At 43.4% G+C, this 24,444-nt stretch overlaps 1 protein-coding gene across 1 annotated transcript; it reads right to left on the reverse strand.

The window, feature by feature from the left end:
• Positions 1–1,069: 1,069 nt before the first annotated feature.
• On the reverse strand, positions 1,070–23,729 carry LOC144121656 (monocarboxylate transporter 9-like). The gene is made up of 5 exons (XM_077654984.1): positions 23,602–23,729; positions 16,828–17,108; positions 11,146–11,289; positions 9,506–10,591; positions 1,070–1,221 (listed from the first exon to the last, which is right to left on the reverse strand). Exons 2-5 carry the CDS (start codon positions 17,039–17,041, stop codon positions 1,085–1,087), a joined length of 1,581 nt encoding a protein of 526 aa, XP_077511110.1. The 5' UTR covers positions 17,042–17,108; positions 23,602–23,729; the 3' UTR covers positions 1,070–1,084.
• Positions 23,730–24,444: the final 715 nt, after the last annotated feature.

Raw genomic sequence — 24,444 nt, forward strand, 5'->3', positions numbered from 1 at the left:
TCAAGGGTTGGAAATTCGTGGGTTAACAAGAGCGGCCAGAAGCCTTCCCTTCGGCTCCGTCTTATTTTACCCGGCAAGCTCATGACTTGAAGGAATTCATCATTTTTGAACTTGATATTCGCCTGCGGCCGAGAACAGCATGACACCCTAACTGCTTGCGTCAATGACTTGGTAGAGGCGTTTCCTCCGAGTGAACAGTGCCGACTCACAGTGCTTTAGGGAACGCCAGAAAGTCTTCTTCTCCATCATCATAGGAAAATAACTGGCAGCGCTTTTTTGTTATGCGGCAGACTATGAGAACTTGTAAAGGCGGAAACGGAAACGGCGTTATTGAATAACGAAGCTTGCTTGTCCATTCTTATCGAACACCGCAATAAACAACTCTTTTCTCTTCCGGTTTCTGACGTGATCTGACAAAACTACACCGGTTATTTACTATTGCAATGCATTGCTCCCTTTTTGTGCATAAACAAGCGTGTTCTGCGCCCTAAAGTTCAGAAGTGTATTGCAAATGTAATTAGAAATTTCAAAAAGAAAGTTGCCATCGGTTCTTTTCCGGTCATCGCAGAGCCAGCGCAGCGTAAAGTCTTCCTTACTAACGTGGGCTTGCTGTGTGGGTTGAGCGAATGTACGAGCTGAATCAAATGTGTACGAAGACTTTGGGTGGGCTAAACACAATAATTCTTTCAAGGTGAAATTTGTTCTGGTAAAATAAACTTATGGAAGCGAAAAAGCTGATCCAATTTCTTGAAACGTAATTGTTGTCGGTGAAACATGGACACCCTTCGGTTATCTGGAGGTGGCAACAGGCACTTTCGTTATGTGGACACCATGACGGCAGCACGCATTCTGAGTTGCACGGTTGATCGGCGGTAAGTACGTGTTCACAAAAGCAATATACATTTTTCGGACGGAATCTGCACTGTTATGCGGTGGTAAGCAGGTGTTACCAGAAGCAATATGCTTTTTAGGAAGGAACCAGAATCCAATGCACAATGCTCACTCACGAGTGACTTAATGTCCATTAAAATTGTTTGCCATGAACAGCTATTACACAGAAGAGTCTGCACAATTTATTCTTTTCCTAATTTAAGGCCCATAGTTTTCTCCGTCGCTTGTCGGTGACCACTATACAGCATACAACTGACGATGCCAAAAGGTTGAGGATTCCCAGCATCCAGTAGAACTGGTCGTAAGAACCCCTCTGGTCCCGGAAGAAACCTGTAAAAAAATCAACAGACGCACGGAAAAACGTTATCGCAGATAAGCTGATCTCGTTTAATCTGAATAGACACAGGCTAATGTAAGTTGAACTGTCCGAAGGTTTGTTATCTGCTGAGATCGAGATCAGAGGTAAAAAAAGCGACAAACGCAATGCAAATATAGACTCACTGTTAAGGTTTGTGAAATTGCCAATTGGCCATTTTCATAAAAACGGACATTTCCGTGCAGTGGATGTGGACATCAGTACAATATTTTTAGCAACGCCGCAGTAGCAATCCCGCATTTTAGTCCATTACATGCTTTCTCCCTTGGACAGGAGTTCAGCAACTTTTTCTTTGGGTCTCGTTCGTACAACTATAAGGTCTCATTGGAGAGGCTATAGTGAAGTTAAGTGTAAGAGAGCGCAGTCAGCGAGGTTTACATTTCATGATTAGGCCAGTTCTCTTTTGTGATGTTCAACTTTCTCGATCATTTCTTAGCCAGGCCGCTGTTTTTTGGGGGGACAAAAACTTACCGGCTTTGCAGCAATTGTGCAGTGCTGTTGCTAGGTATAAGAGCTTCAATTCGTTTGATGTTGGATAGCGGAATTGTAAGTTTACACACGTTTTATTTTCTTTGCATGCATGTCATACATGGCTTCAAAGATTTTCGGCTACACATGGGGTCATGCTCCATGCATCTACCCCGTATAGTGATCGTTCCGGACATGCATTTATAACTGTCGGAAAGCGGCACCTACAACACACATGAGTTACAACTAAACGAACGGATCACTTCAGCTTCAACTTAGCTGTACTGAAATCAGCGCTAATGCGACAGAAACACCCCGCACAAATTGTATACGATGCCATAGAGAGAGCGGGCATACTCAACCACGAAGGCATTCTCATGAGCAGCAGTGCTACCGAAATATCTAGCCGCAAGAGCCAAGTTGTAACAACCTGATCCTATATGCTCCTAATGTCTCCACATTCTGCAAAACCCTAAAACGTTATCCCGAAAGTGAACGCAGCCAACCTGACTTTACGCATCCATTGCGGCTTGTGTACCAGCGAAACGTAAATCATCGCAACATTTTAATTTCTTCAAAAATTAGCAACTTTCTGACACTGTCGTTTTCATGTCCGCGCCGAAATGTCCGCATTAACCATGGTCGTACACATAACCTCCGATATTTCCATCAATATCAACGGGAACAATAAGTCTGAGAGCTCACATGTGGTATATATTCTTGGAATTTCAATGTATTCCTTACAGGCTGTGTCGAAAATGCATTTCAAATACATTATAATAACTTCGTATTAATTCTGCATCTCTTGGCCCTATGCTTAAACTGCCCTAAGAATGCTTTCTAAGTAGGCTTGGAGCACTATTTTGAGCATTCTTACAAAAGCATCAAAAATGCATTTTTTGTTCGCTTAGTATATTTTTTATACATTAAACTACACTAAAATACAATCAATTCATTTAAATATGCTGAGTATCTACATTAAATATATTATCAGTATACTGAAATATACATTACTTACATTACACTACATTAAATGTACACAAAAAATATACAATCAATAAATTAAAAAGATGTTCTATTCGGCTTACAAAAAGTGTGCTAGGGGGATTCACAGGATATTACTGCGCGCAGTAAATTTCAACAGCAGAAGTAATGACTGAACTGGTTAGGAGCAACGGGAGACAATGCAAGAGAAAACGGGTTGTCATTAAGAAGTCTATGCCAATGCAAGGACACGTGACGGGACCTGAACGGGAAAGGTGTCGCGCGCAGCAAATGCCGACAGAAAGTGACGTCAGGAAACACGAACTCCTCCGACAAGCCTAATACTTGGCTTGGCTCATATATACCCTTCGTGAGGGGACACAATATCTTGCCCGGTGAGGCGTTTTTTGCACAAAGACTGTGGGCCGCAAATTGTCGCACAAGCGTCCGAGTGGTCCCGTTTGAAACTGCGGTCTATCTAGAACTTAACTGTTAGTCGCAACTTGCGTCAGAGATCGGTCAAAAGTCGAACTGTGAACCAACAAATACATGGGCGGCTATGGGAGGCGGTCGGCCCTGCCAGTAGGGGTCCATTTCGCTGGCATGTTCGAGCCCGGAAGTGCACATGGTGCCATTCCTGGTATAATACTATCACGCTGTACACACTTAATTTAAATAAGTGGTGATTGCCTTTCTGCTAGGAGTTAAAATAAATGAATGGATGAAAGCGGAGAGTTTTCACTGTTCCCGGAAACGTGATTTCGAGCACTAGTTTGTTCCACGGCAGCTTGAAGTGTGCTGCAAATATGCTGACGCGGACTACCCATTGGTTAGAGTTGAAGTATACTACGCATTATTAATTTCCTAGTTATGAAGGTACACTTTAAATGCATTGCCAACATGCGACTTCCCGAAACGCGATTTCGCGCAATAACTTTTCAACGGCAGCTTGAAGTGTCCTGCAAATACATTTACGCAGACACCTCAATGATTACGATTGAAGTGTACTTTGGACGAATTAATGTCGTATTTGTGAACGTATCCTTACAATACATTTCCAGCATACAAAGGCCATTTCCCGAAACGCGATTTCGAGCACTAGATTGTTCTACGGCAGCTAAAAGTGTGCTTCAAATATATTTAATAGGACTACTCGTTTGTTAAAATTGAAATATACTTGAGACGAATTAATTTCATATTTACGAAAGTACACCTTTAATACATTGACAAGATGCTAAAACCGCATACATATTTTTTCACGTCTTTGAAACGTGCTCGAAACACGCTTTAAGTGATGTATGCTTCGAACGCATTAATTTCATATTTACGAAAGTACACTTTTAATATACTGACCAGATGCTAAAACCACATTCATATTTTTTCACGTTTTTTTAAACGAGCTCGAAACATTCTTTAAGTGACGTATACTTCGAGTGAATTAATTTCCTATTTACGAAATTGCACCTTTAAAACATTGACAAGATGCTAAAACAGCATTCATTATTTTTCACATATTTCGAACCCGCTCGAACCATGCTCTCAGTGACGTATTTTTGGCATATTTTAAGAATATATTTCGAATACCAACCATAAAATTTCAAGAACTTATTTGCCGGCAATTTTTTTAGCGCATTCATGAATACAAAATATGTTTAAAGTACAACAAAATATCCCAAAGTATATTCCAAACGAATTAGTTTTCGCTAAGGGATCGGCTTCAATATATCGCTCAAAATGAGAGCCGCTTCAAAATACGGCTCAATAATGGTCGCACACACGCTAGAACTAGTCATAATATCCCGCTTTAAAGACAAGTTAACATTCCTGGCCACGAATTCAGTAACTTGAAAATAACCATTCAGGTATTCTACTTTCGCACACACCACGGCAGACAAGTACGAAAGTTGTAGCCCATCTGTTAACTCAAAGCAGCCTCCTCAAAACCTAATGAGAACCCTTGGAATCTCACCTGGCTCTTGTCAAGAACAAATGCATAATCATATTAAGAATGTAGCATAGTGGACGGGCTGTTTCCGCTGTTTTATATTGAGCCTAGAGTAGAACATCTCCAAGACTTTGGATTCCTCCTTTTTTGTTGAAGTTTTTTTGCCTTATTTGAATTCAATTTTTCTGGTTTTCTGCCCAAGCTTTCTTGCACACTCTTACTTACCACTGTTCCCTTTACAATATGGTTTCTCTGATACATCTGTGGTAATTAATATATTTTCGTTTTTATTTCAACTTTGGGGAGAGACTGGCTGTGGAAAGGCGCTGCGCACTGATGCTTATTATGCGCACCATAAACTCAGCAAATAAAAGAGCGCAAGGCGCAGAGCCTAGTCACTCTGCCTCTTCTTTCCTCCGTACCTCCTCACCCCTTCGGCCAAAAATTCGCAAGCCTGTAGTTAAGACCCTCACAAAAACCACTCTTTGGTAAATTTTAGGCGGCCCCATTGATAGAGCCCTACATTACTCATGGCTCGTGGACTAGTATCCCTTTTCCGCTTTCTGAGAATTCAGAATTTTACAGCGCTGACATTTCCTTCGCGGAAACCTAGACTGGCCATCCACACCCACATTCTTGGAAACGAATTCGCAATATCTCTAGGACACGTGTCCTGCTTTCAATAAAAGCCAGCATACCTGAAAGTGCGAAAGCGGAGAATGAGCTCTATCGGAAACTCTACTCAAATGACAGGTGCGTTTGTGTGAATTCTTCTGTGCGTGTGTGCGTTGCGGCTTTTCTGCAGTGCCCTGCGTGCACTGGACATACTTCTACACTCTGACTCATCGCACGCCACGCACGCATATGTTTCGTTTCTGTAACACATTTTTTCTCTCGGCCGCCGCGGTGGCTCAGTGCTTATGGCGCTTGGCTGCTGACCCGAAAGACGCGGATTCAATTACTGTCGCGGCGGTCGAATTTTAATGGCGGCGAATTTCTAGAAGCCCTAGTACTGTGCGATGTCAGTGCACGTTTAAGATCCCCAGGTGGTCGAAATTTCCGGAGCCCTTCACTATGCAATCTCTCCTAGCCTGAGTCTGGGACATTATACCTCCTAAACCTTAACCGAAACTTTTTCTCTGTGGTTGCATACAACTCAAGAACGAAGCGTCAGATGCCCCCAAGTGAGACCCTCCAGCAAGAGGTGTCGAGTGATTTTCAGGACGCCACGGTTTATGCAAATAAGCCGTGGTTTTTTCCCATTTATCTTCGTGCCCTGGCAGTTTCACCCCAGCAGGTCCAAATGTATCGGCTAATGAGGAGAAGGGGAGAACCGGTCGACGCCATTGACTGGAGGGGCTCCTTTGAAGGGTCATGCATGCTGATAGCGCACTAAGGACAAGGCACAAGAACAAGACGTACGACGAGACCAGGCGCTTCCTTCCTGCCGCTTCCTTAATAACGCTCCGCTTCAAATCTCTAATTGCAAACAGGCGCATAACTGCAATAGCTGTGAAATTTAGAATTAAAAATTAAAAATTTGTTATTAAGCTTACCAATGTAGGATACAACTTAAGGAAAGAGCAGTTGGTAACTATTGCCACATCTAGGACGTTCTGTATTACAAGAATTACAACAGTGAGCAATATCAGCTTCTTAATGTTTGACTCTATCAAACAAGCTGGAGGAATAAAACATCATGAGCTAAAATTTTTGTATCTTGATTAGCTTCTTTAAGTAATAAGAAACTAATGTCAGCACTTTGTCGCAGAGTAATTCTGTTCTGAATTCTGAATTTAGGCGGATCTTCACAGCAGAATAGAGTTGTCTCCGAATATAGTTAGCTATATTTTCATTATTTATGGTACTCACCAACACAGATATTAGCATGCCGCATGAAGTCACCTTTATATTTGAGAAAGGCCATTTTTATAATATCTGTTGTGGGCTTCCCTAAAGCAGCACGTATAAGTATATATTTTAAAAAGAAGACCAACGCACGCTGATAAGTACGAGATCATTTACCTAGGTTTATTGATGTTTCGACTGGGTGCCAGTCTTTATCAGAGTTATCAGCGAGTCTAACACGGCAGTATTCTTCAGCTAAAAAAAAGGTGCTACATCATTCTTTAAACTGGACACCCGAAAAGTGGAGGAGTGTCCAGGCTACAGCCGACATCGAGAGTGACGTTCTGACAGAAAACAGGCTATTTTCTTAGTTATCATGCCTGCCATGCGTTTGCATGCATTTCTAAATAAATCGGGTAAGGAATTGGCTAAAGGCAATCGAGACTAGAAAAAAAAAATAATCATGCTGGTAGCTGCTGGGAACTGCTGCCAATAAAAGCTATGTATAACAAATCCGCAGTAGAGTAATGGCTTCAGAGAACTAGTTTTGGTGTCACGCGGGCCTCGCTAATTGCCTCCGTTACGCGCTCTGTAGAAAAGGGGAGAGCGAAGGGTTGCGGCTGCCCCGACAGGGGTTTGACACTGCAGTGTTTTTAATGAAGAAAAATTCACTCATGTTTCAGACTTTATTGGTTACTTACCGTCCATGCACTCCACTGATTGACCGAAAAAGAAACATGATTGTGTGTTTTATTTTGATTTAAATAGACGCTGGCCATATTTGGACATACGTGGGTGGTGGCGTTGAAGGAAAGAGCTGCAAGTTGTAGCATACTACATCAAGAGCTTTTCTTTGCACTTTTTGGTCATCCTTCCGAATGGCAATTTGCAATGGGCGCTTTATGAACCCTTGCGTCCATACCTGTCCAGCTCCACTTTCGAGGAAACAATGTCGAGAAGTAGCAAAATTAGAGAACACAAGAATAGTAAAAGAGAAGAAAATGTGAAAGAGGTATTACACGAACAAAACTAATCGTAAAAAGGCAAAAACAAATTTACGGTTGCGGAATTGGAATAAATATATACAGGTTACGACAACTGAAAAAAAGTCTCGAATGTGCTTCACGTTTCTCTATATAACAAAAGGAAAGGAATCTATAGCGCGCTGGGGCGTTCGCCTCGCTAAATAATTGTTTTAGTTTTTAGGAAGGCCCGGGAGTTATGTCTAGTACTTTCAATAGATTTTCGACGAGGACGTTTACAACCTGTGGATTAGGTATGGGTCCCATACATCACTGTCTTCGAGATTGCGGATGTGGGACTCCAGGATAATTACTTTAAAATTTTCGCATTCATCACTCCGATTGTTAACGTTCCTCTCTGGACCTTCTAACGGAACATTCCTCGCAGTCGCAGAGTTTGAGGCCGCGTTTCTTTCAAGCTTTGAGGCTTTAAATTTTTGGAGCAGAGACCAATACAATGTCACAAAAGAGATGCTGGAAGGTAGTTGCGTGTGACAGCTACACAGTCACCTCTTCTCGTGTAAGCAGTTTCGCAGTCTTCTAACTTGCATATGCAGGCTAAACTGCGAGCACACGTTTTTATTAACGCTGTTCATTCTCTTTTGCTGGCTGAGAAAGTGAGCATATTGGAGTTTCATCTGCACTTTCAGCCCTCTGCTCCTTTGGAGACGTCGGTATTGCGATTTCACTTTTGTGCATGTCTTCACAGTAGAAACATGTATACTGCCATAGCTAGTAAAAAACCATGTTCAGGCACCGCCTCAACGTGAGCTTCTTTGGCGCCCAATTTTACATTTGTGCTTCTTTATCACATACATGTTCTTCCTCGGGGCAATTTGCGCATTATGTTTTGGCGTGATTAGGTAAAGTGTTTGCAGTAATTACCCATGTACTAAATGCAGCCCTAATTTCTAGAAGCAACACCTTGAGAATTCAGGAATTGGGTACGCCAGCTAATACTACAGAGCTTTTTTCGAAATACCTTTCTTTTAATAATTGTGTACAGGCAGACATCACTGGTCTTTAAAGCCAGTTCGAATACTGGCCATGCACTGCTCCTCGAAAGCATTTATGTTGTGCCATCTTACACGTATGTGAAGCTTTTCGACATCTGGAGTTGCACCAATGAGTTCCTGAGTTGATAAAAAAACCTAAATATTGTGCCGCTATGAAAACTTCTCCAAAACACATTATGATAGCTTATGATTTTGGGGACGGCTAGTGTTCAGGTTAAGCACTGCATGTTATCCGAAACCAGTCAGGCAACACGCCTAAAATTACAAATACGGCAAGCTACACTCAGTAACCTGCAAGAATGTTTTGCTTTCGTGTACGCAAGGAATGTGAATTGACCTTTTCGAAGGTACAACAAAAATTGAACCGGTAACAGTGCATTTATACTAGTCCTTGCATTGGTTTCGATTGTGATAATGCGTTCAAGGAAAGAGCGCGGTGGTTTCGTTTTTGTATCGTAACACGAGCAGCATAGGATGTGGTACGAAACCAGGCTGCCAGAAATGTGTAAAAAGTGGGATACCAGTGTAGTGGCGATCATGCGGCCGCCAGAATTCGTCAGCTGCGTGCATATTCGGCTTAATTTCAAGAGGCAGCATTGCTATCCTCCTCTGGACGATATTAGGTGTCCCGATAGTGAAAGAAACGGTAAGGACAGCCTACACTTTTATTCCAAAGACACTGCATCTTACAAATGTCCTGAGAGCCGCCAATCTTCGACTCTGGTACTACGATGCCTCTTTCTATAAATGAAGTCGTTCAAGAGCATGACTGCACTAGTATTCTCCGCATTTTTGAAAGACACTAAGCATTCCCTTCAGACAAGCAGTTTTGCCCGGGGACGAATGCTCTCTCAATAGGATCCTCAAAGTAATAGTAATACAGTTCTAATGAGCAAATTTTGCTCAAAGTAGCGCACAATTATCGCTACTTGCGCAGTTCACAGAGTAAACTCACCTATCGCAGCGGGGGCGCTCAAAAGAACCGGCACCATGCCCAAGCCCTGCAAGCCGCAAGCGAGGCCCAGGCTTTCCACGCCAAGGTAGTCGGCGTATAGGACGGCCTTGATGCAGAGCAAGAATCCTTGGCACGCTCCCAGGAATGTCGTGAGCGCCGCAAGAACTATGTAGTCGTTGGTAAAGGACATTAGCACGAGGCTAGCGGCTGAAAGAGCCAGGCTTCCAGCTGTAAAGGGGCATCTGCTGAACGGAATTTTGTCGGAGAGAAGTGGGACTACAAGGCGGCCTGCCAGCTGACCCACTGCGATGAAAGTCTGAAGCAGATTGCACTGGTTTAGAGTTCCCGCATTTTTGTCTATCCCGTACGCCACGACGGTGGTCTCCAGCATAGAGCTGGAATATTCCATAGCCACGAAGGACCCAACTAGCATATAGAGGTTCGTGGAGCGAAAGAGTGCGGCAAAATGCTTCCGGAAGTTAGGTGTGCTTACCATCAGGTGCTTAGATCGCCCACTGCCACTGCCCGATTCCTGTGATTTAGTAAAAGAAGAAGAAATTTTATTTTGTTCATGCCCTTTCGGTGCGTCTTGGCCATCACCTTGCGCCCTTTCACTATGCTGGCTGTACAAATCCTCTACCTCAGCAGTTTCTGAGTTAGGTTCACCTTTTCTAAGCTGAGATGGCACTGCCTTCCATTCTTCACTATATTTTTGGCCTTCTCGACCTTTAAGCAAGAGGCTGCGGGAAGGCAAATCTTCATTAGAGCAATTACGATTATTTGAAGGCGTTGAGAGGTCTGGCACCGCATTCGAGAAATTTTTCCTCCTGGTAAAACGAAGCTTCACTGGACGCGGATTTTTGAGTAACATCATGAGAGGCACTGCATGCGCTGAAATAGCGCCGACAAGAAGGAGGCTAGAAAGGCAGCCATAATTTTCCGACATATATGCTAATAAACTTGGTCCTACGATCCCCGATGCAGCCCATCCGGTGTACTTGAAAGCAGTCGCTGTTGCGCAGTATTTCTCAAAGTACGTCAGGGTGTAGAGAGAAAGAGTCATGATGACGATTCCTCCTCCTGCACCTAAAGAAAGAGGGAAATGGAATAGAATACATTTGTCGGCAAAGTAAAATAGAGCATTCTGTAGCAATTCGCACGTATACCGCACAGTGGGTACGTTGCATGCAAGGATCTGATGATGCTCATATGCAACACTAAAGCAGGTTTATCCCCCTGCAGTGTCTGGAGGCAGAAACAGCCAGCGACCTAGAAATATAAGGTTTTCTTCAAAAACTAGGGTCTTTCGTGGAGCCAAGCGAAAGCATTTTGTTACTCTGAAAGAGATCCCATGTTTTCGGGGTATTTTACATTACGAAGGGAAGTATCAGCGAATTGTAGTCAATAAATTTTCAAGGATAAGTGCTCATTGCAAGGGTAACGATCACTTAACCGCTGAAAAATGTGCACAGATTTTAGGTGATCTTCAGATGAGACATACCCTACCCTGTAATTTCCTCTATCGCAGGATCCTTGGCATCATGGTACATCGATATTTTAGGCTTGTCAGACATGGTAATAAAAAATAAGCGCTTGAATATAATGAAGACCTGCGATAAGGATTGTGTATCTATACTTACCGTATGCGCCGCCGAGAAGTACGCTCATCCACGCCATATTTGGAGCAAACGACGATGCGACCAGGCTGACACAAGCGAGGAGAGCGCCTAGAAGGCCCATGTGATAAATGGCCATCTTTTGCTGGAGAACTGTCACGAGCAGACCTGCGCGAAGCAGAGAATTGGAATTGATGCTTAACTGCACCATAGAGAAACACATATTATGTGAAGACAGGAAAGTTTTATCATTGCTTAAAGATATATTTCGCACGACGCACGATACTTTGTGTGGTAGGCTGAAGGAAATACCGAGGTTTTTGAAGGAAATACCGAGGTTGCGGAAAAAAAGCACACACATATTGCGTACAAAGTGTGGAAGTTTTAAAAAATTCTACTAAAGTGAAATGCCTGCGGTAAGCTAAATGTCTGGGCAGACGAACCACTTTTGAAGAAGGAGGAGAAAGAACTACAGAGGCTAATTACTACAATCGAATTACTGCGAAAAGAACGATTTTTGCTATGTAGAAGACTACGACGAGTTGGCAGTTCCGCGGGACGAACCGCTTGTGCTAGATTGGGTGCGAACACGCAAGACATCATTTCGCTATGTTCTGAACCTCTGGATTAGTGCCGCGTAGAAGGCGACAGTAAACGGGCAGTGAGAACTGCACGGAAACAGCTGTAAACAAACAAAATACCAGACAAGGGACGACTTTGCTCGGGGTTGGTACCAATCTGATTAGTGCTTACAGGCTAAAAGAGGGCGCTCCTAAAACGCGATGGGAGTAACTAGGTGGCTGACAGGAAAAGGCGCAGTCGAAAAGAATAAAACAATTATTACATTACACATAAGATACAACATTGGGCATTAAGAGTAAAAAACCCGGCACATTAATGCAGTCTAAAAAGCTCATAAACATTATTTCTTGAAGTGCTAGCATGATGGTCAACTTTAGTACCCGTACCCCACTCCCAGTAAAGCAACACGTTGTGATTCTGTGGTTTCACTTCTGTCCTGGCCCTTGCATTGTAATGTGTACACTTTTAAATTAAAGCCACATTTTACATGCACAACAGTCGATGTTAAGAGAGATAGCTTCTGGAGCTGGGTTTTAGAGATCACTCGTCTTCTGTAGAACAGTCGTTGTAAAACATATTTGTTGTGGGCATGGCACATTCCCCTCAAAATACCTGCATAAAGGCTTCGGGGTTCTTGTCCCGCGGCCCGGCTTTCTTCCTTCAAGTCTGACGTGTTTGCACAGGCGCCCTAGCTTGTCAGGCGTGGATGAAGAAACCTAACTTGTACTCTTCGCATCTTGGCAGTTCTGCTTTGTCTTCGACGATGAACCGGCCAGCTGAACAGCGTACTGCTTTGCCGTTGTATTTTACTGCTCTCCGCATGATTCACGAAGTTATGCCTACAATATAAAACTCGTTTCACAGAGTCTTGAAAACTTCTACAACCATACGCTTCAATGAATGCAACAAGTTGCTACTCATAACTTTGATGCGCATAGGTTCTAGCCAAAACTGCAAATGGAGTCGAAGGTTTTCCAAAGTTTCAAATTTTTTTTCGTGAAGTCCATTGGTGAGCTCTTTTTTATTATTGAGATATGTATGAGAAGTATAAAACGAGGAAGAAATGTTCATCTTGAAAAACTAAGAAAACACTTCAAATCACTTGCAACAAATTGGAGTGGCAAGTCCAATTTGTGTCGGAGATTACAGGGGGAAATAATGGTAGTGAATAAGACGAAATTTGCAATTTCGGAGTGATTTCAGAATAAGTAAGTTTTATTGCCAGTTTTTCCTACTGATACTCGATAGGAAATTAATTGAAGCCTCTGTATCGCTTCGCGTAATATAGTAGCCATACTGTGCCGCTTCTAGATTTCGGTTTCTATCAGTTGTTCGTTTCAAAAAGCAGACCCATCAGAGTACTAGGTCTGTGGTACATGGAGATTAACGTTCCAAAGCGACTCAATCTATGACAGACGCCATGTGGAAGGTTTCAGATAGTTTCGAACGATTCATGTTCTTTAGTGCGCACTCACATCCAATAGTCCACTGGCTTCTTGCATTTTTCCTTCACTGAGACGTGGCCGCCGCACCCGGAATTGAACTCCCGCCTTTCAGGTAAGCAGCCGAGCACTACAATCACTGAGCCTCATCGGCCGCTCCAGCATCGTGTTCTAGTCTACGAAAAATACCAGCTCTAACTACATCCTCTCCAAGCAAGAGAAATGAGTAGATGGGTGCATCAATTTGCGCATCGCCAATTTGCAAATGGATTTAATTTTCTTGTATTCATATTTATGTCATGATGTTGATGTCATTCTTGAATTTAAAAAAGACAAAACAAACAGCTGATGCAAGCTTGCATCAGCAGGAAAAGGCCAAGAAGACTGGAACTGATGGCGAAGGAGGCAGCAAGATAGTGGTGGTGCCATATATCCACAAGCTGTCACACTCCCTCAAGAAGGTAGCACAAAAAGTGGGAGTGAAGGTGTATATGTCTGCACCAGAAAAATTGTCCCGCATTTGCAAGGCCACCTGTCCCGACAGCAGGCTTCAGAATAGTTGCACGATTCGGCATAGAAACCCTTTCGTGCAGTGTACTGAAGAAATAGTCTACAGTATCCCGCTTTCATGCGGCAAGGCGTACATTGGGCAGTCAGGCATGTGCCTTAATGAGCGGTTAAGCGGGCACCATAGGGAAGTTAGGGATGGCGGTTCCAGCAATTTGGCACGGCACTGTCGTGCTCATAAATGCATGCCTGGTTTTAAAGAATGCGATGTGAATGGCAGAAACGCGGATAGATTAACAAGCGAAATTATCGAGGCTGCCGCAATCGAAAGAGCTGGACCTGAAAGCTGCGTCAGCAGTCCGTCATTGTCGCTGACAAAGAAAGATATGGCATTTTTATACTCGGAGCAGTATGTCAACCGGTGAAATGTGTTGCATGTGATTTTTAAGCTTTGTTTACAAAGTATCTTGTCTAATCGGACAGGTGTTGTTCTTAACTTCATGTATAAATTCTGTGTGCACCAAATAAAGCCGTAGTGGAAGTTTAGCGCCTGAGTTCGTCCCCTGTTTTGTTGCTGCGCTATGGATCATATCAAACCTGTAGGGAAGATTTTTCTTCCGCGGGATCATTTTTGACGGTTAACAGCATCTTCAAAACAAAGCGCGAAATTGAAGTGATGGCCTAGGTGGTGAAAAATGAACAAAAAAACAAAAATCTATAAATCATTTAAAGAACTAAATCTACTTCGGTATAAGCGGGGGTGGCTACCCCGATAAGAATATAGTATACCACACAAAACTCTTTTTTGATCCTCAGGTCCTACTTGGTAATGCAGGACAGAAGAACAAGCTGCATTTCAACAGCTTGACAAAACTACGAGCTGCCTAAAAGCCACTCAGCACAAACATCCCTACGTGGGTATGCCAACTGCTTTGTAGGTGAGGGAAATAGTTCTTGTTGTAGGGCATCCCTGAATCGTAGTTATCAGGAGCACTTTCTCTGTGTTTTTTATAATGTTGTAGTGTACCAATGAAAAGCAAATTATGTCCTGGAAATACTGCGAAAACGCTCGATTCAATAACTTGCAAACTTGAAGTGTACGTATGGGTTGTCGTCGGTGCGCTATTAACTAAAGCTATTTTATTATACACTATGATTCCCATATGGCAGTCAAGGCTATGTGAAGCAAATAATTAATGGTCTTAACCTGACTGCTTGGCTGGCCTACTTTTATCCAAATTGTTCAATATTTCTGTCCAAGAGCTAATATCCTTTTAACGAGAGGTGGGCTGTATAGAATGACAGGAACATATTGAGCGTGTGTCCCTGGCTGATATCCGGACGCTTGCTTCAATTTTGGGTTTTTATGGGGCAAATTGAAGCTAAAAGAGAGAACTCATCGCTTATACTCGTGTAGTTTTCTCCTTTCTTGCTAAACCAACCGCGTTTGCTTCATAAGTTGTCTGATTCCCAATAGGCGGAAATGCTGACGTTTGTCGCTGCGTCGCCGCCGAATGAACTGTTCAGCACTTGCAGCGAGCCAAGTGCAAACGCAGGCCTCGGATGAGAGGCAAAATGCTCGTCGGCGGAGGCGGTGAGGCGGATACAGGAAAGCGAGCCATAAAAGCCAGCCAAAGTACAACTAAAATAACTGGCGCCGCTCTCAGGAAACAGAGACGGCAAAACAGAAAGCATCAAAAGGGCAAACATGATATGAAAACATATGAGATCCTAGAAGCGCTTTCTCGCATCAGCCCATCTGAGTGTCTGTCATTTATTTTTGTCTCATCTCGGTGTTTGTGCAAATACCGTCAATAATATTTTAAGTTCTTTTCTAGATTAAAATGGCATATTTCCACTCCTTATGGCCACCAGTGGTAACCACTAGAAAACGGCTTAGATGTGTTTTAACGAAATGCATTAGCTAAAATCTAAGAAACAACTTTGTTACCATTGCAACGAGGTCCCTCATTATTCTTCATAATTTGTAATACACCATTTCTATTATTCAATCATTTTTTTAGATTTTCCGGACCTATATTCTCTGGAACTGTAAAGAAAAAATGAGGGCCATCTTCTCTTGGAGAACAAGAACAGCATCTGAGCAGCGCACACATCCACGCCTACCAGCGTGCATTACGCGGCGGCGGCCTTGACACTCCCTCTTCCCCTGCTGACATTTGATGACTGAACTAGATAACGATGAAGATTTTTATGACGCAGGGAAGCTTTGGCGAAAGAGAAACATGGCACAATGTGTTTCGCTGTACACAAGGTGGAGTCAAATGCTCATCTCCGAAGTGTTTCACACCGGAGAATAGCAGCAGCAGGCCGGTGAATTGCTTGCGCTATTTTCTCTGCGCTAAGTAGCCGGCTGCACTGGTGATCTAACCTCACACCTCTAACTACTAGGCCACCGCTGGAGTGAATGAATGACGCGTCGGCGCTTGCTAGGGAAAATAGCATGTAACACCACCGCTGCCATGTAACGGGAGCAGTGTGGTCACCGAAGCGTAAGGTGCTCTCTTCATGAGTTGGGCTTCCACTAGTCGAAACTGTTAGTATTCATTGCTCTGTAGCCTCTACCCCAATGGCATTTTCGATAATCTTAGAACTGGTATGGCGAAACGCAAAGGCGCCCCAGTACTGTGCGTTGTCAGTGCACGTTAAAGATCGCCAGGTGGTCGAAATTATTCCCGAGCCCTCCAATACTGCACCTTTCTTCCTTTCTTCTCTTAGTTTCTCCTTTATCCCTTCTATTACGGCGCGGTTCAGGTGTCCGCCGGGACCTGAGCCAGATACTTCGCAATTTCCTTTCCCCGAGAACCAATTTTCGTTTTATTTCAACTAGTATGGGTCTCAGTAAAGGAGAAATAAAATCATCAAGCCAAGTTAAGAACAATCTTAGTTTGACAGGTATTTATTAGGCGTCAGCTAGTTAACTTTCTTTTTCCCTCGACTAAAATCGTTTGTGGGCTCCGCCACCCGTGGTAACACAATAGTGAAGAAAATGCACTTCTAATTCAAAAAGCCTGCTTCGAAAAATTTCTACCAGACTTACGTTAAACACGATCTGTGCACCGTTTCTATGCAGCACTGCTCAATTATTTTGTGGTAGGCCAATTTTTGATATCTATTGTAGGCATATTTCATCACAAAAATGAAGCCTCCTCACCTACGGAATGCGCAGCAACGATATAAACAGACTGCGGCCAAGCTGCCTCTTCGTGGCTCACGCCGAACTCCTCCATGAACAGGACATAGAGAAGACCGTAGCTTGATGAAGTAAGCATGGCGAAAAATGCTGAGCAGGCAGCCACGAAGGGTATGGTCCAGCAACGGTCTTGAACGATAACTGGAGACATGATGGCGAGTTCTCCTGGGATCATGCGCTATGGAAGAAGGCACTCGCTGTTGGGGGAGATGCCAAGTTCTGCTAGTTATTTCCATTGGCCGCTGTCAGAAAGGAAAAGATGAGAAAGACGCTGTTTAGAACGGCGGAGAAAAACTCATAAATATTTCAAAAGTAATAATTCCTTGCCTAAAACTTTAGTTGTCTTACAGCGGGCGATTAACCATGGTAGTCATAAAAAACAATAAAAAGGCCTGCTTTAAGCAACTGCACTGTATTAGAAGGCAGTCATAAAAATAATTGTTTCACCTATTGTTACACCCTTTGATGCTGCAAAGTTCCTGTGTAGCAAGACATATGAAAATTTTTTTTTCATTGTGCGAAAAAAGTCGCCAAGTTGGCCATCACGCCACTCAAACTGCATATATGACTGAATGTTCAAAATAATACATTTTTATTGACTTAAACTATTGCTTGTGAAAGATGCCGCTCTGCGGCAGTATCTTTCCCAGCAAGGAAAGCAAAATATGGTGAATTACTTTTACATTACAGGGTTTTTTCCTTTTATGTCTCTGTCTGTCCGGTAAGTGAAAAAATCCGACAGAGTTCGAACCCGGCTGCTACGGCCGAATTTGAATGGAGGCGAAACTCTAGAGGCACGTGTACTGCGCAATGTGAGTGCACGTTAGAGAACCCCAGGCGGTCGAAATTTTCGCAGCCCTTCACTACGGCGTGCCTCGTAACGTGAGTCGCTTATGGACGTTAAACCCCTATAAACCATAAGGCGAAATCCGACATATTTCCTCTGACAGCCTGCCCTCGATGTATCTTTTCGTGGCCATTTGGAAACTCAAGTGTAAAATTCCGGAGCTGCGAGCGATGCTTTATCACAAGCAGATTAGTTGTTTCGCAAATTATCTATGAATATAAACGAGCATATTTCCGTTCATTTCATATTGGATGCGAACACACAGATAGTTACCGCAGTGGCTAAAAAAAATCCTGAAATTCATTATTCCTCTCTTTTAGACAGAATTGACAGTCCGCTTTTGCACGAGTCGAGTACTATACATGCCTGTGATAAAGGCCTTGCTTGAGTATTTACAGGAGGGCTGTAGTTAGAAGAGTCAGGGCATCTATTCTAGCCCACGAGAGAAAATTTAAACACTCGAAGCTAGTGCACTGAACGACCGTTTTGAACGTTGCTCCTTCGTTTCGGATATGGAAAGCCACAGACATTCGCACCAAAGAACCATGGTGGTGGAGCGCAGTTGGTCCAGAGAATCCCTAGCATCGTCTACATTAATTTTGCAGATGATAAATGGCATTTCCAATACGTGCACTGGTCTCAATTAGTAACTCGAGAGCCACACTTCCTTCTGCATCGCAGTTCTGCACACGTTGGTTAATCTATCACGTCGTTGACAAGTACATCAGCCGGATGTCTGCCCAAGACGGTGCATACAGGCAGTACTGGCATCGAGATTAAGCGGCGTCATACGAAGACAAGTCGAGCCATATCTTTCACTAATTGTACCTTATGGTAGTGTCTGAATGAATAGTCTCGTTACCAAGATTTATTGAGATAGTTCAAATTATTTTGCAATAAATTGTGTGTGTTCACGTCAAACTTCAGCAAATTTGTACGGCCTTAGGAAAAGAAAACAGCACAAACCACATCTCAAGAAGCAATTAGACACGGCAATGCGCTGACTATCAGCTCATGCTTTTATTCCTCCACTAGGGTATATATTCAGAAAATTACCGAAGGCATGATGAACAACAAAATATCATGACAAACCAGAAGCGACATGAAAATGGTGAAACGCTCACAGGATAGTTGCCACTTTGTAAGGCGACATTCAGCGAAATCTATTCAGGCACTTTATTTTACAATAAATTGAGCAAACCATTTGAGAGCGACATGCGTATGTATAAAATCTGATAGGGCAATCTTTATAGTATGTAACATACACTGCATCTTCTACCAGGACCCTTTGCTATTCATTGTCCTGGGCACGTTGCTTACCGCCGCTGATCCTATCACGTTTCGCAGCAGCCGCAGCAGACGGGCCGTCCTATATTCCTCCGCTCCTGCCATACTCTTCCGCCTGCTTCTACGGTAACCACTCTTCGAGTGGTTTCCGTGGCAACCGACCGCCACACGCACATTCATCGCTCTCCCCACATCCTCTTCTTTATACGGCAGCCACCCTCCGCGTTTGCGTGTCCCAGTGCTCTCGATCGCCACAATCTTCTCCTTCCACGCTAACATTCCCCTTCCTCCTTCCAAGGTAAGCACCCTACGGATGGATCTTGTCGCAACTATCCTCCTCTTACGCATTCTGCACTCCCGCCATGCACTCCTTCTTCACTCTTCCATCCTCCGAGCGGTTGACGTGGCAGCCACCCTCACCTTACTCACTACTACTATTTCCAGAAGAGGGTTGTAGCGCCGAAAAAGACAACACATAGGAAGCGAAACGGTAACATATGTCTCGGTAAAAAGCAAAAAGACGGTCACGGATCCGATGCGAGAACCCTAAGAACACTGTTATATTTAGCCTCGATGAATAATTTGCCACTTTTACTGTAATGAATGCTTTTTTCTCTAAGCCGACGCTTCCCACGCACTGTAGAATTTTTTCTGAAGGATCCAGGACGACTTAGGTGGGTCGAAAGTTGCGGTGGATGCGTGAGCAGACCCTTAGATTCTATGTTGGGGAAGTTCGGTGGCCGAAGGCTGGTGATTCTCGAATGCAGCTGGTTTTCCCTCGGCGTCTTTAGCTCGATTTCGCGGTTGCTGTTTCATTCGGCTGCTGTGTGATCTTTTAGTGAGTGAACATTGTGGAGAGTGGGTGGCCTGGAGTGTATAATTGGCCAGCATGGTGTTGATGGCACTACTAGAGAGCTAAGGAGGACGGGGTGGATTGGGTTTGTGGTGGAGCCGGTGAGCAGCCCCTAGATATGTGGAGAGGGGTGGTAGAGAGGTGGCTGATGGATGTTGCTAGTATTTTTACGTTATTTGGTTATTTATTTGAACACTGGAATAAGTACAACGAAAATATGTACAGTGGTACTGGGCCCATAGCCAAGGTTATTGTCGGGTTCATCCAAAAAATACCTTGCAAATGCAGCAGGTGTAGAAAAAACTTCTCACATAAATAAATTCAGAACAAAATCACAAGATACTCTCCGCATGAATGTCATTAAAATTATGTTCGTGTATACATTTGTTTTTAAAAGGGACAATCTTTGTACATACTATTAACGCGACTGCAATCTACACAACCATTTCGGAGGCAAATTTATGCACTCCACCGTCCTCAAAATTACAAAGTCCGCAAGAACATTTTCAGGGATTGTAAAAAAATTGGTTTTTATTTTAACATCAACAGGAATGCAACTCCTTAATAGTGCAGCGTTGAACTCATTCAGCTTTTTTCTGTAAGTATTTCGGCATACTGGTAAGTTGAAATGGTTTGTACTTGCAGCTCTAGTGTCTCTTTTAGGAGTTATAAATATACTATGATGAAACGGTTAATTGGATGCTGTATTTTATGTCTTGTGTCTCCTGTTTTTAACGTATAAATATAGTTTAAAGTCGAAATATAGGCTGTCTGAATAAGAGGATTGCTGAGATATGCGTATATCGGATATGTTATTAATCTTAGCGGTCTATTTTGTAATCGGAATATGGGTTAAAGAAGTGTGGGGTATGTGCTGCCCCAAGATTTTATGCAGTAACTTAAATGAGTATACAGTAAGCTAACTGAGAGAGGGCATGCTCAGTTTGTTGCTGGAGGCTTTGCCTGAACATATCGGAGATTTATCGGGGTGGTGGGGGGGGGGGGGGGGGAGAGATGTCTACTTTAGCATTGTTTTCATAGTAAATTGCAATGAAAACAGTGCGCTCTAGAGAACTCATGCAGACATATATTGTGTTTCTTTATCGAGAAGGCTTAGCGACAACTTTTGTGCGCAATCTCAGCCTCAATGATGACTAACAAGCGCTTCGAAGATGTTTCCTTCATCGTTTTCTTTTGTGTTCCTTCAGAGTGGGGGTGTTATGAAGGACACGCGAGCAGCTTTCCGAAGGGGCGGCGTTCCAGTGCACGCCTGCACTGCTGTCCCTGCCCAGTTTTAGAGAACAGGCGTGTTCGCGCAGCCTTTTCTACTAAAAAGCCCCTTATTTGCCTGACATTGGATTCCCCAGATGAAAGTGGCACACGGAACATCATCTTACGCTGAGAGCTTCCAGGCGCTTTTCATGGTTCTTGCCATTTGGAAGGGAAAGAATCTCTTTGATGTTCAGCCGCTGGCACAAAGCCCTGAACTTCTTCCGTGCAAAAATACCTACTCCAATGCCCTGATATCCTACGTTTCTCTTGATTCAATGGGACCGCTTGTCGAATGTGATACAAATGTAATTTCTGATGGGCGGAGCTCACTGCATCGTGCTTGCTTTACAATGCGCCTATCTCACGAGCGGGCCTCTTTCTGTGCTTGAGACAATATGGGATAACCTCCTTCGGAAAGCCTCTGTACCCGCAACTGCATACTTGGAAGGATTTCATGCGTCCGGACCGGGCTTGTCAAGCAAATTCCAGAGCGCTGCCACTGCAGTACCACGGTTCACAAGCTAGGATTATGCTGACGAATAGAGGGGGAAACTTCCTTTTGTGTGGTGCATTCTTCCAGCACGTATTATCCGTAGCAAACATGTGTAACACGTCCAAAAGGTGAAGCGGTTGTGTTATAAAGGTCCTGTCTGCATTAAATCCTTCCAAGTGTGCTGAAGTAGGTGCTTAGACTTTCCACAGGCTACCCCTGTTTTATATTCTTAGCTGCTGCAGAGACCCTCTTCGGATTGGCGCAATACGAATGCGAAGCAAGCAAGGCGGATTGATCCCCGCGGATCAAAAACAGCAGTTATATCACACATTGATAAGCTGCCACAATGGATCTAGAAGTCTGCAGGATGAGCCGTCATCTAAGTAGTTTTTTATGCACCCTATAATCTCATTGCTCTGTACCAGCGTCTCAACAGTGATGAGAGTTTTCATTTCTTATGTGGTAAGAACTATGAAAAGTGCATTTTTCAAACTGTCAACTCAGGGTGCTGTACGGTGTACCACCTTCGTGCGGAACCCGTCAAGGATATCAAGTACACGTCAAGCACAGTGCGTTAATTCGCTACCAATTTTCATTCTTATGTGTTTAAATATTGCAGAGCATTCTGAAATCAATTGAGGCAACCAATTTGTTCTTAAAACTCTAGAATTGGTATTTAGTATGGTCCAGATCGTCGGTTTAGAGCGAATCTACCATAAGATTATTACCTATATTTTGCATGTTTTAAATATTTACAGAGAAAAATTAGACACTTATTTATTATTTGTGACATATACTCGTAGAGGTACCGTGTCCCCGTTCGCCAGCAACTCTGGTCGCTACTAGCTCTGGTGAATGCCTTAACAGTAGACAGCCAGTAATGTTGTTGCTGCAATGTTAGCGCTGTAATGCAAGTTCATTTCAAACGAAAATATGAGTGGCCGCTGTAGCCAAACTTTGTGTAGTATTGCACGCTTCATGCATTGGTAGTAAATTTGAATTCCAATCATCAATGTAATGTATTGATGCATTTACGGAACGGTCTCCTCGTGAAGACAATGTTTCATCAAGTAAATTCGTTTCGGTTTGTAGGTTTCAATTGCTGTCCGCTTCTTGTGTGTGTCTGCACAGATTACGCATGACCAACAGTGACGTATATAAGGGCGGAAACTTAGGCGAGTTGCTTAATATGCATGGTAGGCGATTTCGTGGAAGCGCTATTGTAATGTTCCTTGGCTTCTCTTTATGCTTGTACTTAAAGTTCCTTGTCTATTGTCTACCAGTAACTAATATTCACTTATGCGTATATACAAGATATGCGATACGTACGAAATCCAACTACGCTTTAGCACGGCTGTGAGGTGAGTTTGCAAGAAAAGGCGGTAGAGGGTTTTCCCGCGCGTCTGATTAATAAACAAATAGCTATCGTAAGATGCCGTCGTCATTTCTTAACGAGATCGCCGCACTGAACATGCTAAATACATCTTGACCTCACCACAATAGTCATGTTGGCATTTTTTCTGCTCTGGTCAATTATCTAGTGTGCGTTGCTCCCTTTGTCCCTTTAGGCTGCTTTATGTTTCCCATCAAACACTGCATCACCTTTTCCTACTTTTCGAATGCAGGCCACAATCACGTATGATCACATTGGATCTCAACCTCATAGAACATTATACTATGAATTTAGGACGTTTTGAATACATGAAATTAGGATGCCATAATTGAAGAAAAAGCCACTCCGCTGGCTCAGCTGTTACAGAGCTTGGCTGCTGGCCCGAAAGATACGGGTTCGATTCCGGCCGCGGCGGTTGCATTTCGATGGAGGCGAAATGCTAGAAATCTATGCACTGCAATGTGCAAGACCCCCAGGTTGTTTCAATTATCCGGAGCCCTTCACTACGGCGTTCCTCAGAGCCGTACTTGCTTGGGGACGTGAGACTCTAAAAATGCAAACCAATAAGTGAAGAAACTCAAAAATACTACCTGCTATAGGCGGACGATATGCCCTAGGCCGAGATGACCAGGAGTGGCTAACCAGTACCAGTCTGTCGCCACCTACTCTCTGCTAGATTTCATTGCACTGCATACGGAAACATTTTCAACTAACATTGCTTTTTCCATCTAGAGCCAGCACCTGCCGCCGATAAAAATGAGCAAATTTATAAGCAAAATAGGGAATCGAATGTATGCACTCTTATTCTCTCGAGTATGTGAGCAACTAGACCGCCCCGTCTGTCGCCACAATTCGCAGCAGGGCCGCATAAGTCAGCCTCAACGAACAGCTGCGTTTAGGCACATATGCGCTCGAGAGAGAGATACGACCTTCATAAACAAGGGCTATTTCCGCTGAGAGCCTGAAGAAACGCAAAACCACTAGCAAAACGCTGTGCCCGTACTTGTTCCTATCAGGTGGGGCAACCACCACTGCATGAGTACATATTGCTCCTTGCACAAGTATTCCGAGCGTGTGTTTCTCGGGTACTAGCTTGGTATGGAATCAGGTTACCTAAATTAATTTTATAGCACTGGTCCCAAAATGAAAAATACTGTGCTCACACTAGGACCACAGTTAGGTACTAGCGTTTGAAAGTACTGGCGAGCTGGAAACTTTGTCACCAATTAAGAACATAAACGTGTACTCAAAACTCAAGCACCGCTATACAATAAACACGCTAAGGAAATCTTGTGATGATCTCTATTTTTCTTTTTGAGTAGTTTCGCATCTCATCATAAAATTTTTAAAGCAATAATCTCAAACTGGACAGTAGAGTCAACATTGTTTTTTTTTTTCACAGACCGTTGTAGCAGCGTACTTCCCTGAGAAGA

The sequence above is a fragment of the Amblyomma americanum genome, chromosome 2, assembly GCF_052857255.1.
Source record: "Amblyomma americanum isolate KBUSLIRL-KWMA chromosome 2, ASM5285725v1, whole genome shotgun sequence".
In the NCBI taxonomy this organism is placed as follows: domain Eukaryota; kingdom Metazoa; phylum Arthropoda; class Arachnida; order Ixodida; family Ixodidae; genus Amblyomma; species Amblyomma americanum.